Source organism: Lontra canadensis, unplaced genomic scaffold (assembly GCF_010015895.1).
Source record: "Lontra canadensis isolate GAN:19392208 unplaced genomic scaffold, GSC_riverotter_1.0 scaffold46, whole genome shotgun sequence".
Classification (NCBI taxonomy): domain Eukaryota; kingdom Metazoa; phylum Chordata; class Mammalia; order Carnivora; family Mustelidae; genus Lontra; species Lontra canadensis.
Genome location: NW_022631040.1, coordinates 9,750,716 through 9,774,103, shown reverse-complemented (window position 1 = coordinate 9,774,103; position 23,388 = coordinate 9,750,716). Strand labels below are relative to the sequence as shown.

At 37.0% G+C, this 23,388-nt stretch overlaps 1 protein-coding gene across 2 annotated transcripts in view; it reads left to right on the top strand.

Moving 5' to 3' along the window:
- Positions 1-22,990, top strand: part of GPATCH2 (G-patch domain containing 2) — a 169,243-nt gene extending 146,253 nt beyond the window's left edge. For both annotated transcript variants that reach the window (XM_032872929.1, XM_032872928.1), the window contains 2 exons: positions 9,015-9,103; positions 21,473-22,990. In XM_032872929.1, the coding sequence (XP_032728820.1) occupies positions 9,015-9,103; positions 21,473-21,693 (310 nt within the window). In that variant the 3' untranslated portion in view covers positions 21,694-22,990. The remainder of the gene's footprint in view (positions 1-9,014; positions 9,104-21,472) is intronic.
- Positions 22,991-23,388: the final 398 nt, after the last annotated feature.

Sequence of the window (23,388 nt, the reverse complement as noted above, 5' to 3'; positions counted from 1 at the left end):
AGGAAGTCAGTTCAACAAACATACAAGTATTATATACTACACTGGAGAAAGTGAATACGAAAATGAGTAATGTATGGACTTCCTCAAAAAAGTTAGGAATATTATTAAGAACACTCCATAGCTTTATTAATGGACATTTTAAATGCCAACCATACCATCTTAAGAAATACTATATGGTCTCATAATCAGAGAGAATGTGGTGTTATATCTGAATCTGTGTCTGAATTGATAGTTCTTCTTTGTAAGATGCAAAATGTCATCGGGATCGACATCCCAATTTTTTAAATGTAAACACATATCCTCTTGCATTTAATGGAGATATTCAAAATAATTGTGTTTCTTTTGCATAATTTTTAATCTCTCCTAAGACTTAACACTAGCTTTGTTATATCATTTTTTTCAAGGAAATTGGAATAAATTTATTGTTGAAATTCTATACTACATATCATTGATAAACAGATTCCAGAAATACATAGTTATGGCTAGGAATTGAAGAAATTAAATCAATATCCGTTTACTAAGTGCCTACTATTTCCTAGGTACTATGGTGTGAAGAATAAAAGAGTACTCCAAGATGCCTCAAATATCTTAGATTCTGCTTGGAGAGACAATATCCAAATTTGAACTCAGGCGAAATGAATTTTCCTGTTTCCCCAAAGAGGTGGTCTGCTACCATAACCTTATGGACTTACTACACTGTATAGTAATTTCTCTTTCTTGTGTTTCCGGCATTAGGCTATGAGCCCCTTGATGGTAGGAGCCATATTTGTGTTTTCTTAGCATCTAGTAGAATACCTGATCAAGTTTTGTTAATTGTTAAATGAATGTTTTTGAGTAAATTTAAGAAACACTTCAAGGAAGAAGTGTTATCACAAAAAAATGCATGCTTAATTGCCAAATGAAATGTTGAGGCAACAGTTTTTACAATAGTTTAATTTGTTTTAGTTCAGTAAATATTTATTGTGCCTCTAATATATGACAGAAGCAAAGTTAGATTCCGTGAAATTGCACATGGTTCTTGGCCTTAAGTTGTTCCAGTGTTTTTAGCTGACAGTCCCCTCTAATCTGAAAACAGGTTGGACCAGACGATATATGTAACAACAGACAGAAACACAGATTGCTATGAAATGTAGAGGAAAAGTTCTTAGAAGGAGAGTGAGGTTAGGAAAGTTTAAAAACAAGGAAGAACATTTAGATTTGAGGACTCTGGGAGAACTGTGAAGGGTGAAAGATTAAGTTCTCAAGGATGGTGGAAATTAGGAAACATAAAGAAGAAGTTTTCTCAAGTGGGTAGAATAGGTTGCTCCAGTGTTAGGTCATGTACATGGCCTTGGTGACCAGCAGTTCCTTAAAAATATCCGTAGGGCTTGGACAGATACGGGAAGCATGGAAGCCAAGATGTAATAGCGGTTCTCCCAAAGAGATTTTTTGAAACCTTATGAATAATTTGCTCTATGAAAGGTTTAACTCCCTTCTAGATGTGAGAATGTTCTCACCTAGGTACGCTCAGAATGTTCTAGTGATTATCTCAGGATATCTACCTAAATGGAGTGAGACAGCAGTCACCACCACCTTTTAGGTACCCTTTGTCTAGAATAACAAGGAGGTACAAAAAGAAGCAGCTTTTATAAGAGCTGTTTAGGGATATGGAAGTTGGGTTTAATAATTCACACAAAAGGAATGGTAACAGAATAGCAGACCCTCGGGGCCTTAGATAAAGCATGAAATACACCACTTGGAGGAAGTAAGACTTCTTTGACATAGGAAGTACCAAGTAGTGGCCAAGAGAAAATTTGAGACAGTGGGCTTCAGAGTTGCAAGACTCTCCTGGGTTTTTATTGAGTTGTTTTGTTTTGTTTTGTTTTTTTAATGAAAAATGAGGACTTATTCTTACAGGCTATGACACATTTATAAACGCAGACAGAATCAAACACTAAGAAAAATTAACTTTTTTATTAACTACCCAAAAGATACCTACTTGTTATTTAGAAATGATCCTAATTATATCCTTATTTTAGCACATTGATAGTGTTTAGATATAATGAGTTCATAATGTCTTTATTTGGTATCTGTTTAGTGACACTACGCTAGACCTTCTTTTGGTTATATTACACCTCAGAAGCCTCCTATCAGTTCCCCGGATCCCGCATCAGTTACTTAACTTTTCTTTGCCCTGGGCTGCTTCTGTGAAGCATTCCCCAACCTGTGAAGTGGGGACAAAAGCCACAATAATGTAGTAGCCAACAGTTACTGATTGCTTACTCTATACAGGCACTGTGCCAAACGTTTGACACAAACGATTTCTAGATAAAATCTTCAGATAAACCTTTGAGGTAAGTACTGGTCTAACCACAGTTCTTGAAGGCAAAGAAATTGAAGCAAAGTTTAAGTAACATGCCAAAGACTGGTAAAATCCTCTTTCAGCCTTGACAAATATGGCAACAAGTAGGCTTTTTGGGAGAACTAGTTGGGAGAGAAATGGCAATATCAGAGCGAACAGGTTGTGGGACCACATGCAAGTTCCCACCAGCTCCCCCAGACCTCAGGACATCTGAGCCACTAGAACACTGCTCTGAGGAACCAGAACGTCCTTGAATGGCTGGGCAGTGCAGCCCGACCCTGAGCTCCCCAGAGGCCTCCTGATGCAGCCTTCCCTCCCTCACACTTGCCGCCCACACTGGGGGATATGGAGGAAAGTGCTTATCAGCACACACTGAGGCACACAAGAAACTCGAGTAACGTTAGCTCTCGCCACAGCCACTGGTTACTGGAGCAGGCTAAAGCAGATTGGGAAGAAGTAGGTCTGGACTCGAACTCTGACAGGGTGGAGGGGCACCGACAGGATAAATTCATCGGCTTTTGAGAGGAACCCCACACTGGCAGGCCAGATCACTGTCGGAGGGGTCACATTCAGACCACAGCTAATTGGATGTTAATGGACACAGCGTCAAGATGTCCCAGCCCAGGTGGGCAGTGAGCAGAGAAGGGGGACAGGGGCAGCTGATGCTTGGGCTAGGGTCTGCCAGCAGCATTGGAGACCGCCTCAGTCACCAGGTTGCCCTTCAGGGCCAGACCTTAGCATTTGGGGATATCCAGGAAAGACCTAAATCCAAAAGAACTAAGGTACTGGGAGGCTTATGACTGGTAGGTAAGTCCAGAATAAAGCAAGGGCTCAGCTCCTGGGACACAAGTACTAAATTCAGTGCACTGTTTTAAACCTTAAACTCTGACTTTCTTAAGTCAGGGTTAGTCCAGGGAGAGGGGAAATGGACTCGAGGCAGAACATGAAGTCAGATGACCAAAGCCACAAAGAGAGAAGGCACCAGAATCAGGTAGGGCATGATCGACAAGACTAGATGCAAAGCATGCTTCATGCTCAAGAAGGGGCTTAGAAAGAAACACCATTAAAAACCAGGACTTCATGCAATGTTCATAGTTAAGAAATACTTAGACTAAATGGTAGTTAATGCTTCATGTGTGTTTTAGTACAAGAGAAAAAGAGATACTGCTGTTAATGCCTTCGATTTAGTATGTTTAGACATGGGGACATCAAAGGGGAGGAGAGGGTCATTTGGATCTAGAAGAGGAAGTTCCCAGCGGAGCTGGGTTTTCCAGCCCGGAGACTTCTCTCTGCCACCAGATTCCTCCTCCAGTGACACCGCAGACCTGATTCATTTCTGTGCAGCTGATGCCCTGTCCATGCTTATATTTTTCTAACTGACAATGAGTGCTCTTGCCAAATGCCAGGGCCCATAGTCACATCTGTTTGTCTCTCCTCTGAAGCTTGTCTGAGGCTGCTTGGGAACACATTTTATCCAGGGGGCAACTTTAACTAGGCCTAATTCTCTGAAAAGGCTCTGTTTCTAAGTGCATACGATGAAGGGACAAGTCCTTCCTCTTTTCCCTTTAATATTATTGTGTTTGACACTGCCGGCTTCTGTCCCTGTCAGCCCATGTTGAAAGCCAAGTTTTCAGGCAAGATGGTTTTCACTAGGATTTTTTTTTTTTGTTTTCCCTTTTATTTTTTCCTGTTTTTTGTTGTTGTTTTTTTCCTCCAGATAAAATGCCCAGTTTCCTATCACCACACCATTTAAAAGGATGAGGGGATAAACCATGTGAAGTGTGTTTCAAAAGCAAAACAAAATGATGACTTCTTTCTGAGTTCTGCTTTTCTAATATTTAATAGGAAAATCTTCAGAATCAGTATATGGGAAATTGCGTTTCACATCATAACTAAATTGACAATACTTACTAATCCAAAACAAAAACAGCATTATTTCTTGATCCTTTCCACTTAAAGATATGTTTATTTACATTTAATAGTAAAGGTGTAAGTAATTATAAAGTTATTAGGCTTTGATTTGTCTCCCCTCTTCTCCACTGCAGGCAAATACTGTTAACAGAAAATAACACACTGGTATAGTTGATTGGTAGTTTCCCTGCAGCGCCTTACCAAAAAATCTTAACATTATTTTTTAATAACTTCGGGTCTATTCATAAGACAGTGCAGTATCCTTCTTCAAAACACACACACACACAAGACAGTGCATTATCCTTCTTCAAAACACACACACACACACACGTGCGTGCGCGTGCACCCACACAAAGCCAGCTATCACCTTGAATAGTAATCCAAGTATTCTGCTTTGCAAAAACAAATGCCTCATTTAGACTGAAGCAACAAGGCTTCCTTTGAGACACTCATTGATTTTAAATTAAAAAATAACTGCTGCGTTTTACATTAGGAGTGACAACAAATAACAGAGTAGACCTTACTCAGTGTTATTGGTCGCAACTTCATTGCACCTGTCTGAAGGAAAAGGGGGATGGACAAGCCTGAATGGGGTAATCTTACTGATCAATAATCCAGATCTCAGAATGCGCTGTAGCAGATAGTCAATTCCTGATAGAATTACTGAAATGCAGCTGGCTGTTTTTCTTATGGCTCAGGTCTTTGGGTTCAATGTACTGACTTTATTAACTTGAACTTTATTCTCCTTGAATGTTTGTCCGTCTCTTTTCCTTTATGCGGCTCTGCTGGGAGTGGAGGAGGGGAGTTGAGTGAAGATGTTATATTCCATTTATTCTGTAAAGATGCCTGAAAGGGAATTTTTGGTCTAGCAGATGAGAAAAGAGGTTTAAAAGAGGGATTGTTCCTGAGATTTGTTTTTCACTGTGTTTGTAAACAGACCTTCCTAATAAGTCTTAATAGTATTAAAAAAAAAAAAAGTCTTAAAGACAATATTGACTTTGGAGAATTATTTTTCAAGCAATGAGAAGACTCTGATTACATGCCATTAGTATCAGAACAGTGGAAGTGGAAGCCGGCAAGTTAATAGTCACAGTGGGTACTTACGATGTGTCAAACCCTCATGTATTTCTTCGAATTATTTCCAAAAATGTATTTCTTAAGAAGGACCCTCCTGACTAATTTTTTTTTTTTTTTACCTTAGTTTGAGCTTTAAATGTGTCTGAAAGTAATAAAACCTGGCATTGGGTTTTTTGGGGTTTTTGTTTTGTTTTTTCATTTTTTTTTTTTAATAATCCAGAATCAGGACTTTTCATGGGCTGCCTGCACACTTCCTCTCTCAGATAGACCAACACAAAGAAGTTCCATGATACGGCAGCATCGTGTTATTCTCAACCATGACAGAGAGGAGTGACAGGAAGCAGTATGTGTCTGGATTTTGCAAACCTAGTTGCCCTGCATCTCATAAGTTTCAACCCTGGCCAGCCATGCTCTCTACCGGCGTTCCAGGATTCTAACCTGCCCAACCGTCTCTCCTGCCTAATGATCTTTAATGACTCCATGTCAGCTATGAAATCCAGACACCTTCATGGCCATATGTGACATATATGGCCCGTAATCCAGCCCCAGCATTCTTCTTCCTTCAAATTATATAGTCCCTTCTCAAAAGATTGTTCCCCAGACATCTCAGACCAGAACAAACTCTTTATTGTTAAAAATACTTTCAGCAAAGGGATGCCTGGCTAGCTCAGTCAGTAGTAGAGCATGAGACTCTTGATCTTGGGGTTGTGAGTTCAAGCCCCATGTTGGGTATAGAGATTACTTAAAAATAAAAAAAAATTAAATAAATACTTTGAGCAACAGGTATAGAAGACCTAACCAACAATGGCTTAAACTAAGGTTATTTATTATATTTCAACAAGAGGATCAGAAGTAGATGGTCCATGGGTTGGTATTTACAGTTCAATAACAAAAGGACCATGCCTCAGAATTCAGATTCCCACTTTATTTCCATTTCCAGAATGTTCCCTTCCCCTCCTCCTCAGCTATTGCTGATATCTGAGCCTGTCTGGTATACCCTTTACAGAGTCAATGTTTCTGCAGTCTTTTGCTAGGAGAGGTTTCCAGAGGGATCACAGATGTCAAAGGATAATATTGTACAAAAAGGTAAAATCATGACTCTGTCACAGGTATAAAATGAGTAGGTGTTTGAGATACTGTTTAACTCATGAGTTAATGAGGGAACCCAGCAGATCTTTTAAGGAGTTCAAAGAAGGAGTCAAAGAAACACTGATTTATAAGGAGTAAGGAGTGTAGATGTGAATGGGCAGATGAATGCAGAATTGACTTCTCCACAGGAGGGAAGATTGTCCTTCCTCGGGACAATTCATTTGTATTTCTATAGACAGGAATTATTTCCCATTGCTCTCAGGCATCCATAACTTCGAGTTGTTGTAAACTAGCTTCCATAGAATCAGAGTCTGATAACAAGAAGAATATGCTCTAAAAGTGTAGTTTTCCACTAAGGCACAAATATTTCCCTACAAAAGAAAAAAGGTATATTCAGCACAACATGTTTCAAATTGTTATAAGGCCTCAATAATATAATCTCTAGTGATAGCCAATAAAATTGGTGTTGCCCACCACTGCCACCACTGTCCCTGAGTATTTCATGCACTTATGACTTAATCTCCCCACTGAGACTGTAAATTCCTCCAGTAATAGGAAGTGAACACTCCATGTCCTTTGTATCTTCCATCTCTTCTTTCCTACTCTTTTCACTGTCACCGCCTCTGTGGGATCTGATGCTAAGTCAGAATAGATACTAATAAATGCTTGCTGAATAAGTGAATTCTTTGATTTTGTATAAAAAGGATGTGTCTTCTTTGATATTACTGTAGTTTTTTAAAATAATCTAATAGTTTTAAAAAAGTAAATGGGATCATAACCATTCATTATTTATTTATTTATTTATTTATTTATTTATTTATTTTTGGCATTGGAGCCAGGACCACACCTCAAAACCCAGACATTTTGCATGTCTAAAAAGATTTTGATATGTGTGTGTGTGTGTGTGTGTGTGTGTGTGTTTCTGCAAAGTTAGTCACTACCTGAATGAACTAATTTTTAAAAATATTTTAATAAGTGTATATATTTATTCTCTAACAGAGAAACAGTATGCACTCAATACAAAAGGAAGAGAAAACTAGACAAATTGTCTGTTGCTATTACCTGTATTGATAGATTTTCACAGTGTTTTTATTTGATTGTGGATCAGCCAGATCATTATTGTACTGTACTTTGTGCCTTATAGGTAGAAACTATAAGTAAATTTTACTTCCCAGTAAAATTAGTGCCCAGTTTCTCATTATATTTAAACACCTGAGAATATGTGTATAAGTATATATCTTGGTTTTTACCTGAATCAGTTTTTTCCTTTTAAATTTTTCTCTAATAATCTGGGTGCATAGGGGAGAAAATAATTTTTCTCTGTCTTTCAAGATTCTTCTAGCTGGATTAAGAATCAAACTGACAGATGAACAGGAGGAAATCAAATTAAATTCTGTACATACAGGGAACCCACACAAACATGAGATTCTAAAGACAATGAGGCAAAAGGAGGTATATATGTCATCCTGAACTAAGGAGAAGGGAAATAGGAGTCTGGAACTTAAAGGGAAGGAATACAATTCATGAGAAGATGAAAAGGAACAAATGTTTGGCGAACAAAGTTTGTTGGTCTTTTCAGAAATAACTGGATATAGAGAAGACTGATCCAACAGGCCTTGCTAGGTTAAATATGAAACGTCAGGATACTACCAGATATCTCTGTGAATTACTAAAGGAACATGTGCTATAATAAACATGCATCATTTATTTCTGCTTCGTGATCCCCAGATACTATCCCAACCCCACATCAGGGATTATGATCCAGGAAATGAACAGAGTCCTTTTATAGCTTGAAACATTTGAAGACTTTTAAATCCTTTCCATCTTTGTATTATTTTTTTCTTGATTTCCAATTGGGCCATTTCTAATTTTTCCAAAACTTCTTAATTTAGGAGTCCATGATTAGGCAAAATAATCCAATTCTAACTAACTTCAAGAATAGCAGAAAGTCTGCTTCTCAGTTCTTATATATCGTGTCTTTATAAATATAATCCAGTATCATGTTGGCATATTTAGGGGAAGAAGACCAGCATTAACACATTCAAAATTATGCTTCCTCACCTAGCTAATAAACAATTAACTAAAGAATTCTGATCATACGAATTATGAGAGAGAACATCACTATTTCCTTCTGTTTAAAATGTTTTAAGAAAATTCACTGCCCCATAATATCCTGAAAGAAATTGATCATACTTTTCCTGTAATAAATGTTGCTCTGACAGTAAAGCATTAGTAACCAATTGATAACCTAGCAACAATATTGTGATCTCTTTAGATAATTAATCTTAGCTATTTTCCTGTCAGAAGCAACAGTGCTTGATTTTATGTTGAGCTAGAAAGATTGCCAGTTTTGAAAATTAAAAAGCATTCCTTTTATATTATTCATTCCAGTAACAATTTATGATCGCGCATTTAGCTGCTGAACGCTTGTCAACAAACGTAATTATGTTTCGATATAAACAAGATTGGTGGTTTTACTGTGCTGCTCCATCTTTGTTGAGAATGTTTTGATTTAGGTTCAGATTATACAAGCTGTGTATTTATGTGTCATTTTTTTCCTCCTTTGTTAATAGTTTTTTCTGATAATTACTTGTAGGCAAACAAGCATGCATTTAGGATCCTTATGCACAGGAGATATCAAACGGAGAAGAAAAGCTGCACCTTTGCCTGGACCTACTACAGCAGGTAAAGCAAAAAGGGGTTGGGCCAGAACACAAATATAAAGTTCATAAATCATCGACTGGAAAATACAGATAATTCTAAATCACTTACACTGAAGAAGAGGCACAGTTTACAAGGAACTATTGAATCATTTGCATTTGGTGTTAGGATATATTGCATGTTCCTTGTTTTATATTTTTGAGGCAGCCAATCAATAAAATATTTGCTATACACCTACCCGAATGCAAGACTCTATGTGAGGTATTAAAAGGATACAAAAACTTCAAAAGCTGTTTCTTTGGCCTTCGGAAACTTAGACTGGTTGGGACAACAAAGCATAAGTAGATGAAAAGGCAAATAACTCCAGAAGAAATTAATAGTAAGAAATTGGAAAGTATAAGGAGCAGCCTCAAAACACAAAGCCCCATATTATGGAAGATGGAAAGGTAACCATGAATGCATCAGTCTGGTTTCTAGTCCCAGCTCTGCAACAGTCCTAGATTCGTCTTTCCATATTTAAACATGGCTGCCTGGCTGGCTCTGTCAGTAGAGCAAGGCAACTCTTAATCTCAGGGAGGTGAGTTCAAGCCCCATATTGGGCATGGAGCCTACTTAAAAAACAAAAGAAAACAAACAAACAAAAACTGCATTAGAATAAAAAGTCTCTCATTATTTCATTATTTCCACCTCAAAAATCACATCCTTCTAATAATATTCCACTCTAATGAGTGTGGAATAGGGGAAACCACAAGTGCTGAGCAGAGAGAAGTCACTAGACCAGAGGGGTCAGGAAGCCTTAATAAGAAGGGCAAAGGCCCAAGCTTAGTAGTGAAGGACATGAATAACAGTATGTTTAACAAAATCTCATGCAAAAGCAATGATAAGGAAGGCAGAGATAAAAACCAGTGAAAGGAGGAAGCCAACTGGGCATTAAAATGTAGAAACCCACCTAAGAATAAGGATTTGTGATGCAGCAAACTGACTCTTAAGAAATGTTTTCAGTGTAGATACTTGGTCAGTTACAAAGAATAATAGCCTTGGCCTATTGCCTGGGATCCTTAACCATTCATATTTATAAACTTGAACTTCATTTGGGAAGCACTTTATAGGAAAAGTTATTTTTTCCATGATGATTTATAGAATATGAAAATAATATCCATGTCAACCAGGAGAACAAACGATGAGAAGGAGGGAAGAAATCTTGACATGGTGATTACAAAGAAATAAAAGATGTAAAGCTTTAATTCTCTATTTAGGAGAGCTGTCCTATAGTTCAGTACTAAAAAATTGAATGACTTAAAATTGGAGCAGTTGTTCCATCCAAATATAAAATTAGAAATTATGCATGTGATTATGAGTAAATATAATATTGATCATCATCTTGTAGCTATACGGAATTTTCAGAATTTGGAAGTAAGAAACACCTGTGTGTGGAATGTGTATTTTTGTAGAATAATATTTACCACTTACTGGGTGCCTACTATGTAACAGAAAGTTTGTTATTTCATTTTATCTTTGTAACAGCTTTATGAGCTAGGTGGTATTAACGTCGCTTTACACCATAAAATTAAGATTCAGAGAAGTGATAGGTTTTTCTTCGTTCCCTAAGAAGATAGTAATTATTGAATGGCAAAGGGAGGTTTCAAGCTTCCATCTCCCTGCATGACTCCTAAATCCCTGTTTTTTCTATGACAACATATGGCCTTTTTGTAAGAATATATTTTAAAGACTGTTCTATTGCATATGTTTATTTGAACCTGCTATTATATCTTAAGTTTCACAGAAGAGTTACCTAAATATTGCTAGGTAGAGATGCAGAACATTCATGAGAATACTTCTAATATATCTTTCCACAGGAACATATAGCCACTTTTAGATCAAATACATGTCATAAGTTCTTCAATTCAAATCTTTCATAAGGCAGGTGTAGGATTCTTTAATATCCCCATTCCAGTTGAATGGTCCCCTGAATTCTCTTATCTTTCAATGATTCAAACATTAGTGGCAGAAATAGTACAAGAACAATCTTAGGGATGGAACTAAAGCACCTTAGTGCCGGCAGTAAGGAAGAGAGAATATCAGGGTCAGGTTCTAACACTCTGAACATATGTGAAGTGAGAAGGAAAATGCTTAAAGGTTGAGGAGAGGATAATATAATTATTTCTACAAGGTGATTTTGACATTACAACTCAGTAGCATCAGAGGAAATCATTTATATGGAGTATGGGTATAAACATTAAACTTTAGCCTAAAACATTCAGAAGCTTATACCAGCATATTCCAAACATTGTATTTCAGAACTGTTGTGATTCTCTTAAGAGTCGGGATTTTGGTTATGTTAACCAGATTTTTTTTTCTTTTTTGCTTAAAGAATAAAATGCATAGAAATTTAATGCATTTTTGTAATTACTCACAGTAGTGGAGTAAGAGAATTATGTTACTCATTTCCAATGCATTTTTTAAATCCATGCATAACTGTTCCTCTCAAAGAGGTAGAGAATGAGGTTATTTAAAAGTCCTCAGTTTTAAAAAGAATATCTTCTAATACTAATGAATCAACTCTGAGGTGAAGATTATTATCCAAATTCAAGTAAGAAATGCTTTTGCATAAATACACTTTGATAATGAGGTTATGAATCCTTGATCATCTTGTCTCTGAAAATTATAATTTTCAAATTCTCGAGTATATTCAGCCTTAAAATAGTCAATTATATTTAAGCTTACAGAGTTGAGTTAGCATGTAGAAGTATTTCAAAGTGAATATTCTCCCCATTTTATAGGTCCTCGCAGACCTCCCAAAAAAACACATTGAATTGAGATATGTTTTCACACATCCTTTTGCCTTTAGTCAGCATTCCATCTAAGCAGGGAAAATGCAGGTAAAGATAACTATGTCTCATTTGAAATAGGGGATAAGAGTTAAAAGGCAAACAGCTCAAATATTATGTAATGATCCCTCTGATTTATATGTGAAAAGTTACACAGTTAAACAGCAGGTTTAGAAAACATTTACCAAAACACTGTCAGAAAACTGTAATTTGAGACTCTTAACTTTATAATCCTGAACAGGGTTTATACAACAATTTAAGACTCTAAGAATAAACAGTTATATATTGTATACATAATAAATACTTTTTAAAAATCACCTATGAAATTAGTAACCCAAAATCTGATCTTTACCTGCTAGTGTGTTGAGAATTTTACTCACCCTGTGTTAGCAGTAGCACTGAGGCATAATGTCATTTGCTTTGTAAGGCTCTAGACTAGCCAGCAGTGTTATCGGTTGAACATTTATTAATTGTGACAGGAACACCGAATTTATTTCAGTGCTTTAGTTTATTTACTGCTCTTTCACCTTTGTATTTTGTATTGACAAAAGAAAATGAATATTGATAAGGTTAGTTATTGATTTTTAAATGTATGGCTTCTTCTCTGCCTCATTCAAAGTCACAAACCAAAAGACAGTAGGTGTCTCAGTAGCAAAGGATGTAGATTGACTATTATAAAATTGAGAACTGTTGAAGCAGGAAGGTTTGCCAGCAGAATGCATTTTATAGTTTGAAAAATGTCATCTGTAAAGGTGAAGAAAAGCAGCGAACAAAATAGGAAGGATATTATTAACACATTCTTAAAAGCCAGTCAGCAGTGTTGGTTATGGTCTGTGTTTTTGGTCGAAGTCTTAGCTTATTAAGGATCTGATAGTGAAAAGATGTGAGTATGCTTTTTGAAATATGGAGGCTACCTCAGTATTAAAAGTGTTGTTATCCACAATTAGTATTTGCTGTTACGATTTTGCTTTCTGTAGAACTGATACCCTAGGGAAAATAGTCATCAGAGGGAGTCCACCTTTTTCCTGTGCATTTATTTATATTATGTGAAGAGATGCCTAGCAAAGTTCAGTTTCTTGGTAGATATTGGTTCAGGCTGCACTGTCACGGATATGCAAGATTTTGGCAAGAGGTTGCTTTACAGCTTTTTTGTGACTTTTGGACTTCTTCCTCAGCATCCTACTGATATTTCAATAATAAAATAATCTCCATGAATACTTAAAGCAATAAAGGCAACTTGTAAATCGTAATAATGGATGAAGATTTTTTTTTAAAGTGTGCTTTTAATTAAAAGTCATACTAATCATAATCAGGAAATGGTCAGTATAGCCAAGTGCCCTTCCAAGGGGCACTTCAGTTGTCCAAAATTTATTTATCAATAATTGTGTTTTTATTTTCTTTTACCACTGGATCTATGTGACCATTCTAGATTATCTTATCTCTCCCAGGATTTTAAAATGGGCACTTTGGGGAGAGATGGTTGGTATTAATTTTGAAACCAAACTACACTTGAACCTATAAGCAAAAACCTAAGAAACATATCAAGTTCGTCCTCTTGATATATGCACCACCAAACTGCCTTTCAGTTTTGTGTTTTAGGAGAGTTTCAGACAGCTCTCCATTACCATTTGGTACAAGGAACACTTAAGGAGAGGGTAAACATCGACTTTAGATTGAAATAATCATGTTCCTGACAATATAAAAGCCTAACAATGAGAAAGTATACAAACTACAGAACAGCTGGCCATGCTGAACAAAATATTAAGTCATCTCTTTAAATGCATAGATGAGACTGAAGGAAGGAAATTGTTCAAAACCAGGAATGGTCCTTAGCAGCCCCCATACCCATGCCCAGTTTTTGCCAATCTAGGAAATCCTGAGGTAGTTTGGTTAGTGCCCCTGTAGGAAGGGAGCTAAGCTGAGGAGGTGGGTATAAGGATCTTATCAAGCCAGAACCTCTGGAAAGCTCTATCCTTAAAAGAGGGCAGACTAGAAACAAAACTTACCCACAGGCACAGGAAAATAAAGAATCTCATTTATACCCAAGCTCCAAGTAGAAGAATCTGAAGATATGTAACCAAGAGCCTACCTCATATGAGTTTCTGGTTTAAAATTACACCAAGCCAAAAAATGAACATAAAAACGGCTCTTTGAAACAAATGCAGAGCCACTTTGGTGGTACATGGCTTAAACCCCAATGACTCTCTTCATTTCACAAATGAAAACCTAGTGAAGGTGATATCATAAACCAAAACTTTAAAAAAAAAAGTTAAAAACAAATAAAAACAAAAGGAAGTAACTGTAGAAAAAAATAAGATAGGTATGGTAAAGAACCAAGGAGAAATTTGAGATTCTTACTTATTATGAAGAAATCTTGAAAATTATAAATTCATTGGATGGGTTAAACAACAGGCTCAATATAGCCAGCCAAAATAAAATAAAAAAAAAAAAAATTTAAAAAAAAAAGTGAATTTTAGGAGCAATCTGAAGAGATTACCTAAAAGAAGCACTGAGATAAAAATATGGGAGATAGAATGGCTGGATGACTTAGAGGAGGATGAAGTTCAACTTATATCTAATAGAATTTCCAAATGGAGTAGAAAGAATAGGGAGGTCCATTATTCATGGAGCATATTAACTGGATTCATTGAAAATGATAGAATTCTTACAACTGAAGAAAAATGTGAATATTCATATTCAAAAAGTACAAGTCTTTATCAGAAAATAGTAAATATAAATGTAGTCATACCTAGACGCATTGTTAAAAAAAAAAAAAAAAAAAAAGAGAGAGAGAGAAAGAAAAACTTAAGAACACCAAAGAGAAAGAAAAGAAATTAGCAGCCAGGGAGAAAAGATGTAACCTACATAGGAATGATATTACACTGGCAACAGACTTAAAAACATCAGTACAGTCCAGAAGATAAGAGATAAAATTTCAAAGTGCAGAGATAAAATAACCATCAACATCGTGTTTTATATCCAGTTAAACTATTCCCAAGAGTGAGGATGAAATAAAGACAATTTCAGGTAAAGACCAATTATTACTAAGCTTAATACTTCATGTAGAAGAATGGAATTCATAAAAAGAATCAAAATCAAGAAGAAATTGTGAGCAAAGAGATTGTTAAACATGTTCATAAAACTAAAATATTGAATATATAAAAGTTAATAATGATGGTTACAATGCCCATGAAGATGATTAATTTGGATGTATTAAGAGTAAGATGGAGGGGTGCCTGGGTGGCTTAGTCTGTTAAGCATCTTTTTGGCCCAGGTCATGATCTCAGGATCCTGGGATTGAGCCCTGTGTTGGGCTCCCTTCTCAGCATGGAGCCTGTTCTTCCCTCTCCCTCTGCCCCTCCCTCCTCCCACCCCCTGCTTGTGCTCTCCCTTTCTCAAATAAATAAAAATCTTTTTTTTTTTTTTTTTTTAAAGTAAGATAGAAGTAAAATTCTGGACAACAATATGGAAATGTGAAGAAATAATAAGTTAGGTATGCATGTTGATATTTAAAGGTAATCACTAAACCAATAAAAATATTTAATTTTCAAGCTGATAGAAGCAAGCAAGAGACACTAGAAAGGAAGAAACAAAAATATAGAGAATTCCACAAAAAGGTAGAGGAATACAAGATAAATAAGATTAAATAATACAAGAAAAATAGATCCAGATACACCAATGATCACAATAAATGTAAGTGGAATAAATGCATTGGTTAAATTCAGAGATCATTATAATAGATTTTTTAAAAACCTGTAAATGTTTACAAGTACATCTAAAACTTAAATTATAATTTAAATACCTGCCAGATGAACTGGATTTACAGCAAGCAAATGAATCTTTAGGTATTTCAAGAGAGTTGAAACACTGTCTTCAGACCAGCTTGGTATGCTAGTTTAGACTAATAATTTCTCAGGAGTTTGAAATTTGTGAACAGTGAAATCTCAGTCATTTGGAAGAATGTAGCAAAAGAAATGACATAACAAAGAACTGGTTATACAATATTTTAAGTCAAATGTTCAGTCAGTGAAAGGGTAACATATGGACTCAAATGTAAGTCTACATTCTAAGTGGGACACTTTCTCGCTAGTTGACTTTGGGCAGGTGTGTTACTTCTTCAGACCTCAGTGTTATCTGTAAAATGGAACTGATAATACCTATCTTTAAGATTGATAAGGAAGACCAAAAGAAATGGTGACTATGGAACCGTTTGTAACCTGAAGAGCTGCAGACATCATTATATTTTGTTATCCAACTGTGTTAGTGTATGTTTGCTGTATATTGCCTTATGCAAATTAAGAGAAGTTATTACAATTCAGCTATAACCCAGTTAATTTTTTTTAAGTTGTTTGAAGCATCATTGTCACTAAAATTTTTAATTTGCCATTAATTCTCATGGAAAGTGTATAGGTTCTTGGAGTAAACTTAAGCAAAGTTAGAATCTTGCTTACTCACTGTGTAGTCATGGTCAAATGATACCATGTCTCCAAGTCCGACTGTAATTCCTTCCTAGCACAGTTAACGATAAATGGATATAATGAATGTCATATGCCTAACAAGTAAACCATGTGCTTGGTACACAGTAGGCAAACCATAAATGGTCCTGATTATATATTATTGCAAATAAACATCTCCTTGTGCCTTCAGAACCAACACAGTTTTAAGAATTTTTTATTTTGTTTTTTTTTAAATACTCTTCTTTGATTTATAATGATTCCATAAAAAATATATTTCTGTACAACCAAAATATCTATTAATAAAAACACTTCCGGGGTGCTGTGGGTGCCTCACTCAGTTGAACCTGTGCCTTCAGCTCAGGTCATGATCCCAGGCTCCTGGGATGGAGCCCTGCATTGGGGCTCCCTGCTCAGCTGGGAGTGTGCTTCTCCCTCTCCCCCTGCCTCTCCCCCTATTGGAGCTGTCTCTCACTCTTGCTCACTGTCACTCTCACTCCCTCAAATAAATAAAATCTTTAAAGAAAGAAAGAAAAAAAAAAAAAAAAAACCTTCTCCAAACATGTCAATATAGAGTACGTCTTTCATTCTTTACAAAGTATTCATCACTTTGAGGGGAAAAAAAAAAAAAGAAATTAGTTCTACATTAAATTTTTATTATTTAAAAAGGATGTGCCTTGTATTTTAAGCAGTTAAGGACTTGAATGGATTTGATTTAGCAAAATTCACGTGAGAGATGCCTACAGTATTGCAGATAAAATGCAGAATCGTCTGAATCAGGCTCTTCTATATTAATGAAATCATTAAAATATCTGACAAAGAGTAGTAATACCATTTTCTCACATCTTGTGCTAAATGCTCTTTCCTTTCTTAACAGTAGTAAAAAAAAAAAAAATCCATGTCCTTAAATTAGTTATGGAGAACAGAGGACTACATTATAACTCGTGATTTTAATAACCAATAATAATAATAGCCCTACCCCCAGCTGACTAGTAAAGTACTAGGGAGAAGGGGACAGAAGAAAGAGTGAGCGCATCCTGCAAATGCTCAGATGCGTCCTGAATACGGGGGAGGGACTGAGGCAGGGTGCACTAGCTGTTATGTAGGAAGCAGCGTGTGTCACCTCCCCTTCCATTGGCTGTTTATCCAACATCAATACAACACTTTAGGAGCCAAATTACTAAACAAGCTGCCACTTAGGCTGGCAGTCATCTGGACAGATTAGCAGCTAGGAGAGGCCGATACAAGATTTTCATCTCTTGAGCCAATTACGCCAGTGAATTACCATCCACTAAACTCCCAGGAAGATGTGAGGGGGAAAGACCCACTCAGCTGTCAGAGAGAGGTGAGATCCCGCATGAAGGGGGCTGGGGTCAGGATCGTGGGAGGGTGAGCAAGCTAGGTATTGCTTAAATTGCCGGAGCAGGAGGAGAGCCTTCCAGGAAAGGACTTAAAAGATTTAGCACTGCCAGGAGCAAAAGGAAAGGAAATTATGGTTGTAGGATGCTGTGCAGAGACTGAGTTGTTCCAATCCCAAGTCTTAATCTCATAAAAAGGATGAGAGACCAACAGTAGATCTCACTCCAGAATCACTGTCCATGAAAAATGAACTCACTGTTATCTTGTCTTTAAGGTTGCATAGAAAAGCTTTTTTTCTTCTTTTCAGGAATCCATGTTTCTATGTGGAAAGGTTTAGCATTTGAGAAATTAAATGTTCTCCTTTTTTTAAAATTTTTTTACTTGAAAGTACAAGATACCGCTTTACCTTATTTTATTTTCATTAAGAAGAGAGAAGGAAGCAGCACCTAAAAAACAGAGAGACAGTGAGTTCTTTCTAGATAAAAAACACAAGTATGGGACCACCATGCTTGAAATACCAACATTTTTAAGTGGTGATACTCAATTACCATTTGCTGTTCCCTTTAGAACTGAGAAATGACTGCAATTTAGCCATTATTTAAGAGGTGTATTAAATTGGCCTCATATTTTTTCTTAAATATTTAATTTTAAACCTGAACTTTAGCAAGCTTTTGTATCTAAAATATGATTAAACAGATGTGTAGCCCAGAACACCATTAGACCTCTGATGCAATTTGAGCTTATAGAGAGAATTAAACTAATTCGTGACAATCACATAAAAATCAAGGATGTGGGACAGGATGCCAGTGCACTGTTCAACCTTATATACCTGATCAGCGGCTGTTCAGAAAATATTAGCTATCTTGGAGGTCTGTCTGGGTTGACACCGTAATTGCAATTTCAAAATAAAACTCTAATGGCTCTTTTTCTTATATTAGGGAGGAGTTTTGAACAAAAGGCTTTTCTTCAGTTTTGTGTGTGTGTGCATGTGTGTAACTAAGGGGCCCATTTTTTATATTATATATATGGGTGTGTGCATATGTGCACAGAGAGATTATATATATATGTCTATTATATATATTATATATACACACACACAGTGAATTATGAATTTTTTTTTTAAGATTTTATTTATTGGAGAGAGAGCATGAGAGGGGAGAAGGTTGGAGGGAGAAACAGGCTCTCCGTGGAGCTGCGAGCCCGAAGCGGGACTCGATCCCAGGACTCTGGGATCATGACCCAAGCCAAAGGCAGTTGCTTAACCCACTGAGCCACCCAGGCGCCCCTGAATTATGAATTTTTTATATACCAGTCATTGTCATTCAAGCTGTTCGCAAATAAAAGTTTTTTTTTCCATTACACATTAAGATACTTGTTTGAGTGAACTAAGACCCAATTTAACAAATCCAAAACTGACTCATTGTGGTAACCTGGTTCTTATTTATTGTCTGTTACTAATTCAGCAAATGTATTCCATTCTCAGTCCCACAATGTACTGAAGATTGAAACTACCACAATGTCCAATAAAGGGCTTTGAAAATCAATTGATCAGAGTAAATGAACGTCCATTATTAAAACTGATTCCTAGCACTTTGCAGTTTCTTTCTTCTACAACTCAGAATCATGGGGAACAACCAACTTGCTCTCCCCAGAATGCTAGGTACAAAGTACCACATAAAATAAAACTGTTGGTTCAACCTTGCTATTTCGTTTATTATGAGTTTTTTAACATAAAATACGTATCCCAAAGAACACATGGAAATGCAGAGGGACTGTTTAAAGAACAAAATAATTTTTTTTAAAAAGGATGAAATAATACACTGACCATTTCTGTAACCACCATCTGGGCCAAGAAATAGAACGTTATACTCTGCAGTCCCCTATGTAATACTTTTGTTATTGTTATTGGTGCTTGAGGATCCATCCTAAACATAATCTAAGAGAAAGGACTGAGAGTCCCAGCCTTCTTGGTTGGGGGCAGAGGACAGGGGATGGGAGTAGAAGGTGCCCTCATAATCCCCAGTCAGGGAGGAAAAATTAATGATGTTGGGAAAAGGGCAGAGGGGGCTTGTGGGTTGGTGCCAAAGAGAGTAGTGAGTGATCTTGTTAGCAGCTCCCCATTTCAGCCTCAAACTGTTCAGGGAAACAGCCGCCCACATTTCAGAGCAGAAATATGCTGGACCCCGGGCTGAGCTAGTTTATACACAAGAGGCATCCTCAGAACTTTGAAAAGTGAGACAATCTTTAGCCCTGAAGGACTAGAGAGGGAATGGTGAACCAACGACAGCATCCCTGTATGTTTGCAACCTCGGAGTTCTACAACTGACTTGTTGGAAAGCTCTGGTGTAGGAGGTGGGGCTATATATGTTCTCATTAAAACAATGATTGTTTTAAGATGCCCTCATCCCCTTTCCCCCATGATCTCCAGTATTAATTTGATAATCACTTCCTTCTGCAAGGGGAGTAACCACAAGACATGCTCTGAGAGTTGACAGTTGTGATTGCTTTTAACTGGTTACCTCTAGATTGGCTAGGTTCCCCTTTCCTACGCCACAGTCTCCCAGCTGCTGCTCCAGGATGAACAGAAATGGACCCCTCAGAGCCCTGGCCTGCTCCACCTCAGGTGCACACAGCCCAAGGCCAAGTGTGCAGATAAAGGAGGGAGCTCAAGTTCTTATGTTTCCTTGACTTTTACATCTGTTAATGTCTCAATCCTTTGACTTTAGATAATTGGTACTTCTGCTACTTCTGCACTTTCCCCTAGAATCGAATGTACATTTCATAAGCTCAATTGTTTCCATAAGAGCCTCCAAGAAAATTCAGACTAAAAGTCAATCTTTGAAAATGCCATCAAAAAGAAAATGCTTAAAATAGGTGAATCTCTAAGTTGTCTTTGCTAGGAACGTACTGGAAACAAGAGCTATTTCTAAATCTACGATAAGCACCGCCCAGTCTCCTTTTCCAAAATAAGAAATGGAGGTAGGTAGGAGATCAGGGATAGAGGGAAAAGGGAAGAATTATTTTATATATAGCACCATCTGTAACTTTAATATTTTCTGTATTATTTTATTTTCCTCTGTTTTCCCTTCTTGTCTGCATCTATAGTGATCAAAACGTAGAAATGGAAGAAGGAGAAAGAAAAGACTTATTATAGTCCAAATCATAAATAACAAGAAGAGGATTAGAACACTGTAAACAATTCCTAGGAATTAGGGATGCCAACAGTTGTGCTTTTTGTTTGGTTTGGTTTTAGTTTGGGTTTTATTGAATGTCAGTGCCCCAGGAAAATGTACAATACTGTGGTGTTAGGTTGGTGATTTTCAGAATTACCATTGAGGCTAAGGCAGGAATTAAATAAACCTCTTTGTATTTTATCATTTACTGAGGATACTTTTCGTACAAGATCTCAACTGATTCTGGCCACTTTCTGTGAAGTAGACATTGTTCCACCTGTTTTATAGATGAAGCAACAAAAGCCACAGGAAGTTAAATAACTTAATCAGCTGCTGATTAGTAGAGCTGAAACTCTAAATGAGATCTTTCTTCCATTCATCCCTCTACCCCATCAAGGTCCTCATCCCAAGATGAACCCTGCCCCCACCACCAGCACCTCCCACCCAGGTACCTTGTTGAAAGAAAAACTTAGAAGAATATGATTTTCTTAGCTTGAGAATATCTTCACCTGTACTAATGTGTTTTGGGGGTTGTGGGTTTTTGTTTTGTTTTATTTTTTTGTCATTTTGTAATTTCAGGATTTGTAGGGGAAAACGCCCAGCCAATCCTAGAAAACAACATTGGAAACCGAATGCTCCAGAACATGGGCTGGACACCTGGGTCAGGCCTTGGACGAGATGGCAAGGGGATCGCTGAGCCCATTCAAGCCATGCAGAGGCCAAAAGGATTAGGTCTTGGATTTCCTCTACCAAAAAGCACCCCTGCAGCTCCCACTCCCAATGCAGGAAAATCCGCCTAAGAAGAAAAGCAAAGAAGGAATGTTTTACAATTTTTATTCACGATATAGATCCCATTGTCCTAAAATTACAACCTAGCTTCCATTTTTGAAGCAGAAATCTACATTGCCTCAAACTCATCACTCTAGCGTCCTAACCGCATACAGTCCAGCCACAGTGAGAGAGATGGGGCTCCGTCACAATGCCTGGTGCTAAAGTGGAGACCTTCACCTTTTGCAGTTTTCAGCTATTTCTAGGTATAAGGAACACCCATTTCTCCTATTTATTTTGATCTCATAGGTCAGTCATTTCTAGCTTGATTCGTTCGTGTGTGTGTGTGTGTGTGTGATGCCCAGGCAAATGTGAGCACACCCGCAGGTTTCTCTAATGGGATAGGCCAGAGAGGGTGGTGGTTCTATCATCCCTAGAACTTGAAAGACCTCGCATTACATCAGTGAAGTCCTAAGCAAATCTTTGTGTGAAAGGCTTGCCAATTTCACGTTCTGATTTTGGCTCTTTTGTAAGGATTCTGTAACAGGATGGTCCCAATTATCTCTCCTTGGACAGTGTAGGATAAAGTTCACAGTTGACAAACAACAATTAATATTTCCCTCTGACATTCTGACCAAAATAAACCTCATCATTGTAATCACCAGAGTGCCCACAACATTACCTTAATGCAGATTTTACAAATTTTACCTCATCTAGAACAGAAAATAATTATTGAAAGAAAAATGTATTTTTTAAATTCACCATGACTGAACTGTAAATTCTATTAATCTAGACTGACTTCTACCTCTATCTTCCCAAAGGTTGATATTTTTTTAAGATCAGCGCAACTGTGGTAAACTAATTTTCAGTTTTAACCATTGGAGTACTTACTAGAATTATCGAATCAGTTTGTTTGAAAATCTAAATGGCTCTCCCAAGAATTCAGATTTCTGGCAATGATCCAGCCCATTTACAAGGTGAACAAGAAAATGAATGGTGATAATTTGCCGTCTAACATCTAGGTAGTTATTTTAAAACCAAGCAAAACAAGTCATTTTTATTATGTGCCTCCTATTATTACTATTTTTGAATCATCTGCTTTGTAATGCCAGAGGTTCTAAATAGCTCTTAGTTTAGGAGATGATCTTCATTATTAAGGACTGATAATATATTTATAATAGCTTTTATTGGTTGAGTAAAGGTCAAGCTAACACATGTGAATCACCTTTCTGATGGAGTTTTTTAAGGCTTTTTTTTTTTCAAGAGCAGTTTTAGGTTCACAGAAAAACTAAGAAAGTACAGAGATTTCTCATACCCTCTGCCCCCAAACATGCATGGCCTCCCTCATTATCATCCAGAGTGGGACTTCTGTTACGATCAGTAAGCCTACATTGACACATCGTAGTCACCCAGAGTTCATAGCTGACCTTGCAATTCACTCTGGTCTTGTACATTCCATAGGTTTGGATAAATGTGTAATGACGGGATCCACCATTGCAGTGTTCACACAGAGCCGTTTCACTACCCTGAAAATCCTCAATGCTCCATTGTAGTAGGTTCTAGAAAATTTTGCAGATTTTTTTTAAAGGAGAAAGAGGAGGTTTGTGCAGATAGTAGACCTTTCCTAGGTGGTCTCATAACTGCCAGTTGGGGAGAAAAGGTCTGTGGTTTGCCAAATGTACACATTTAAGAATTATCTTCTTTCCTAGGGGTATTGTGGTTAAGAG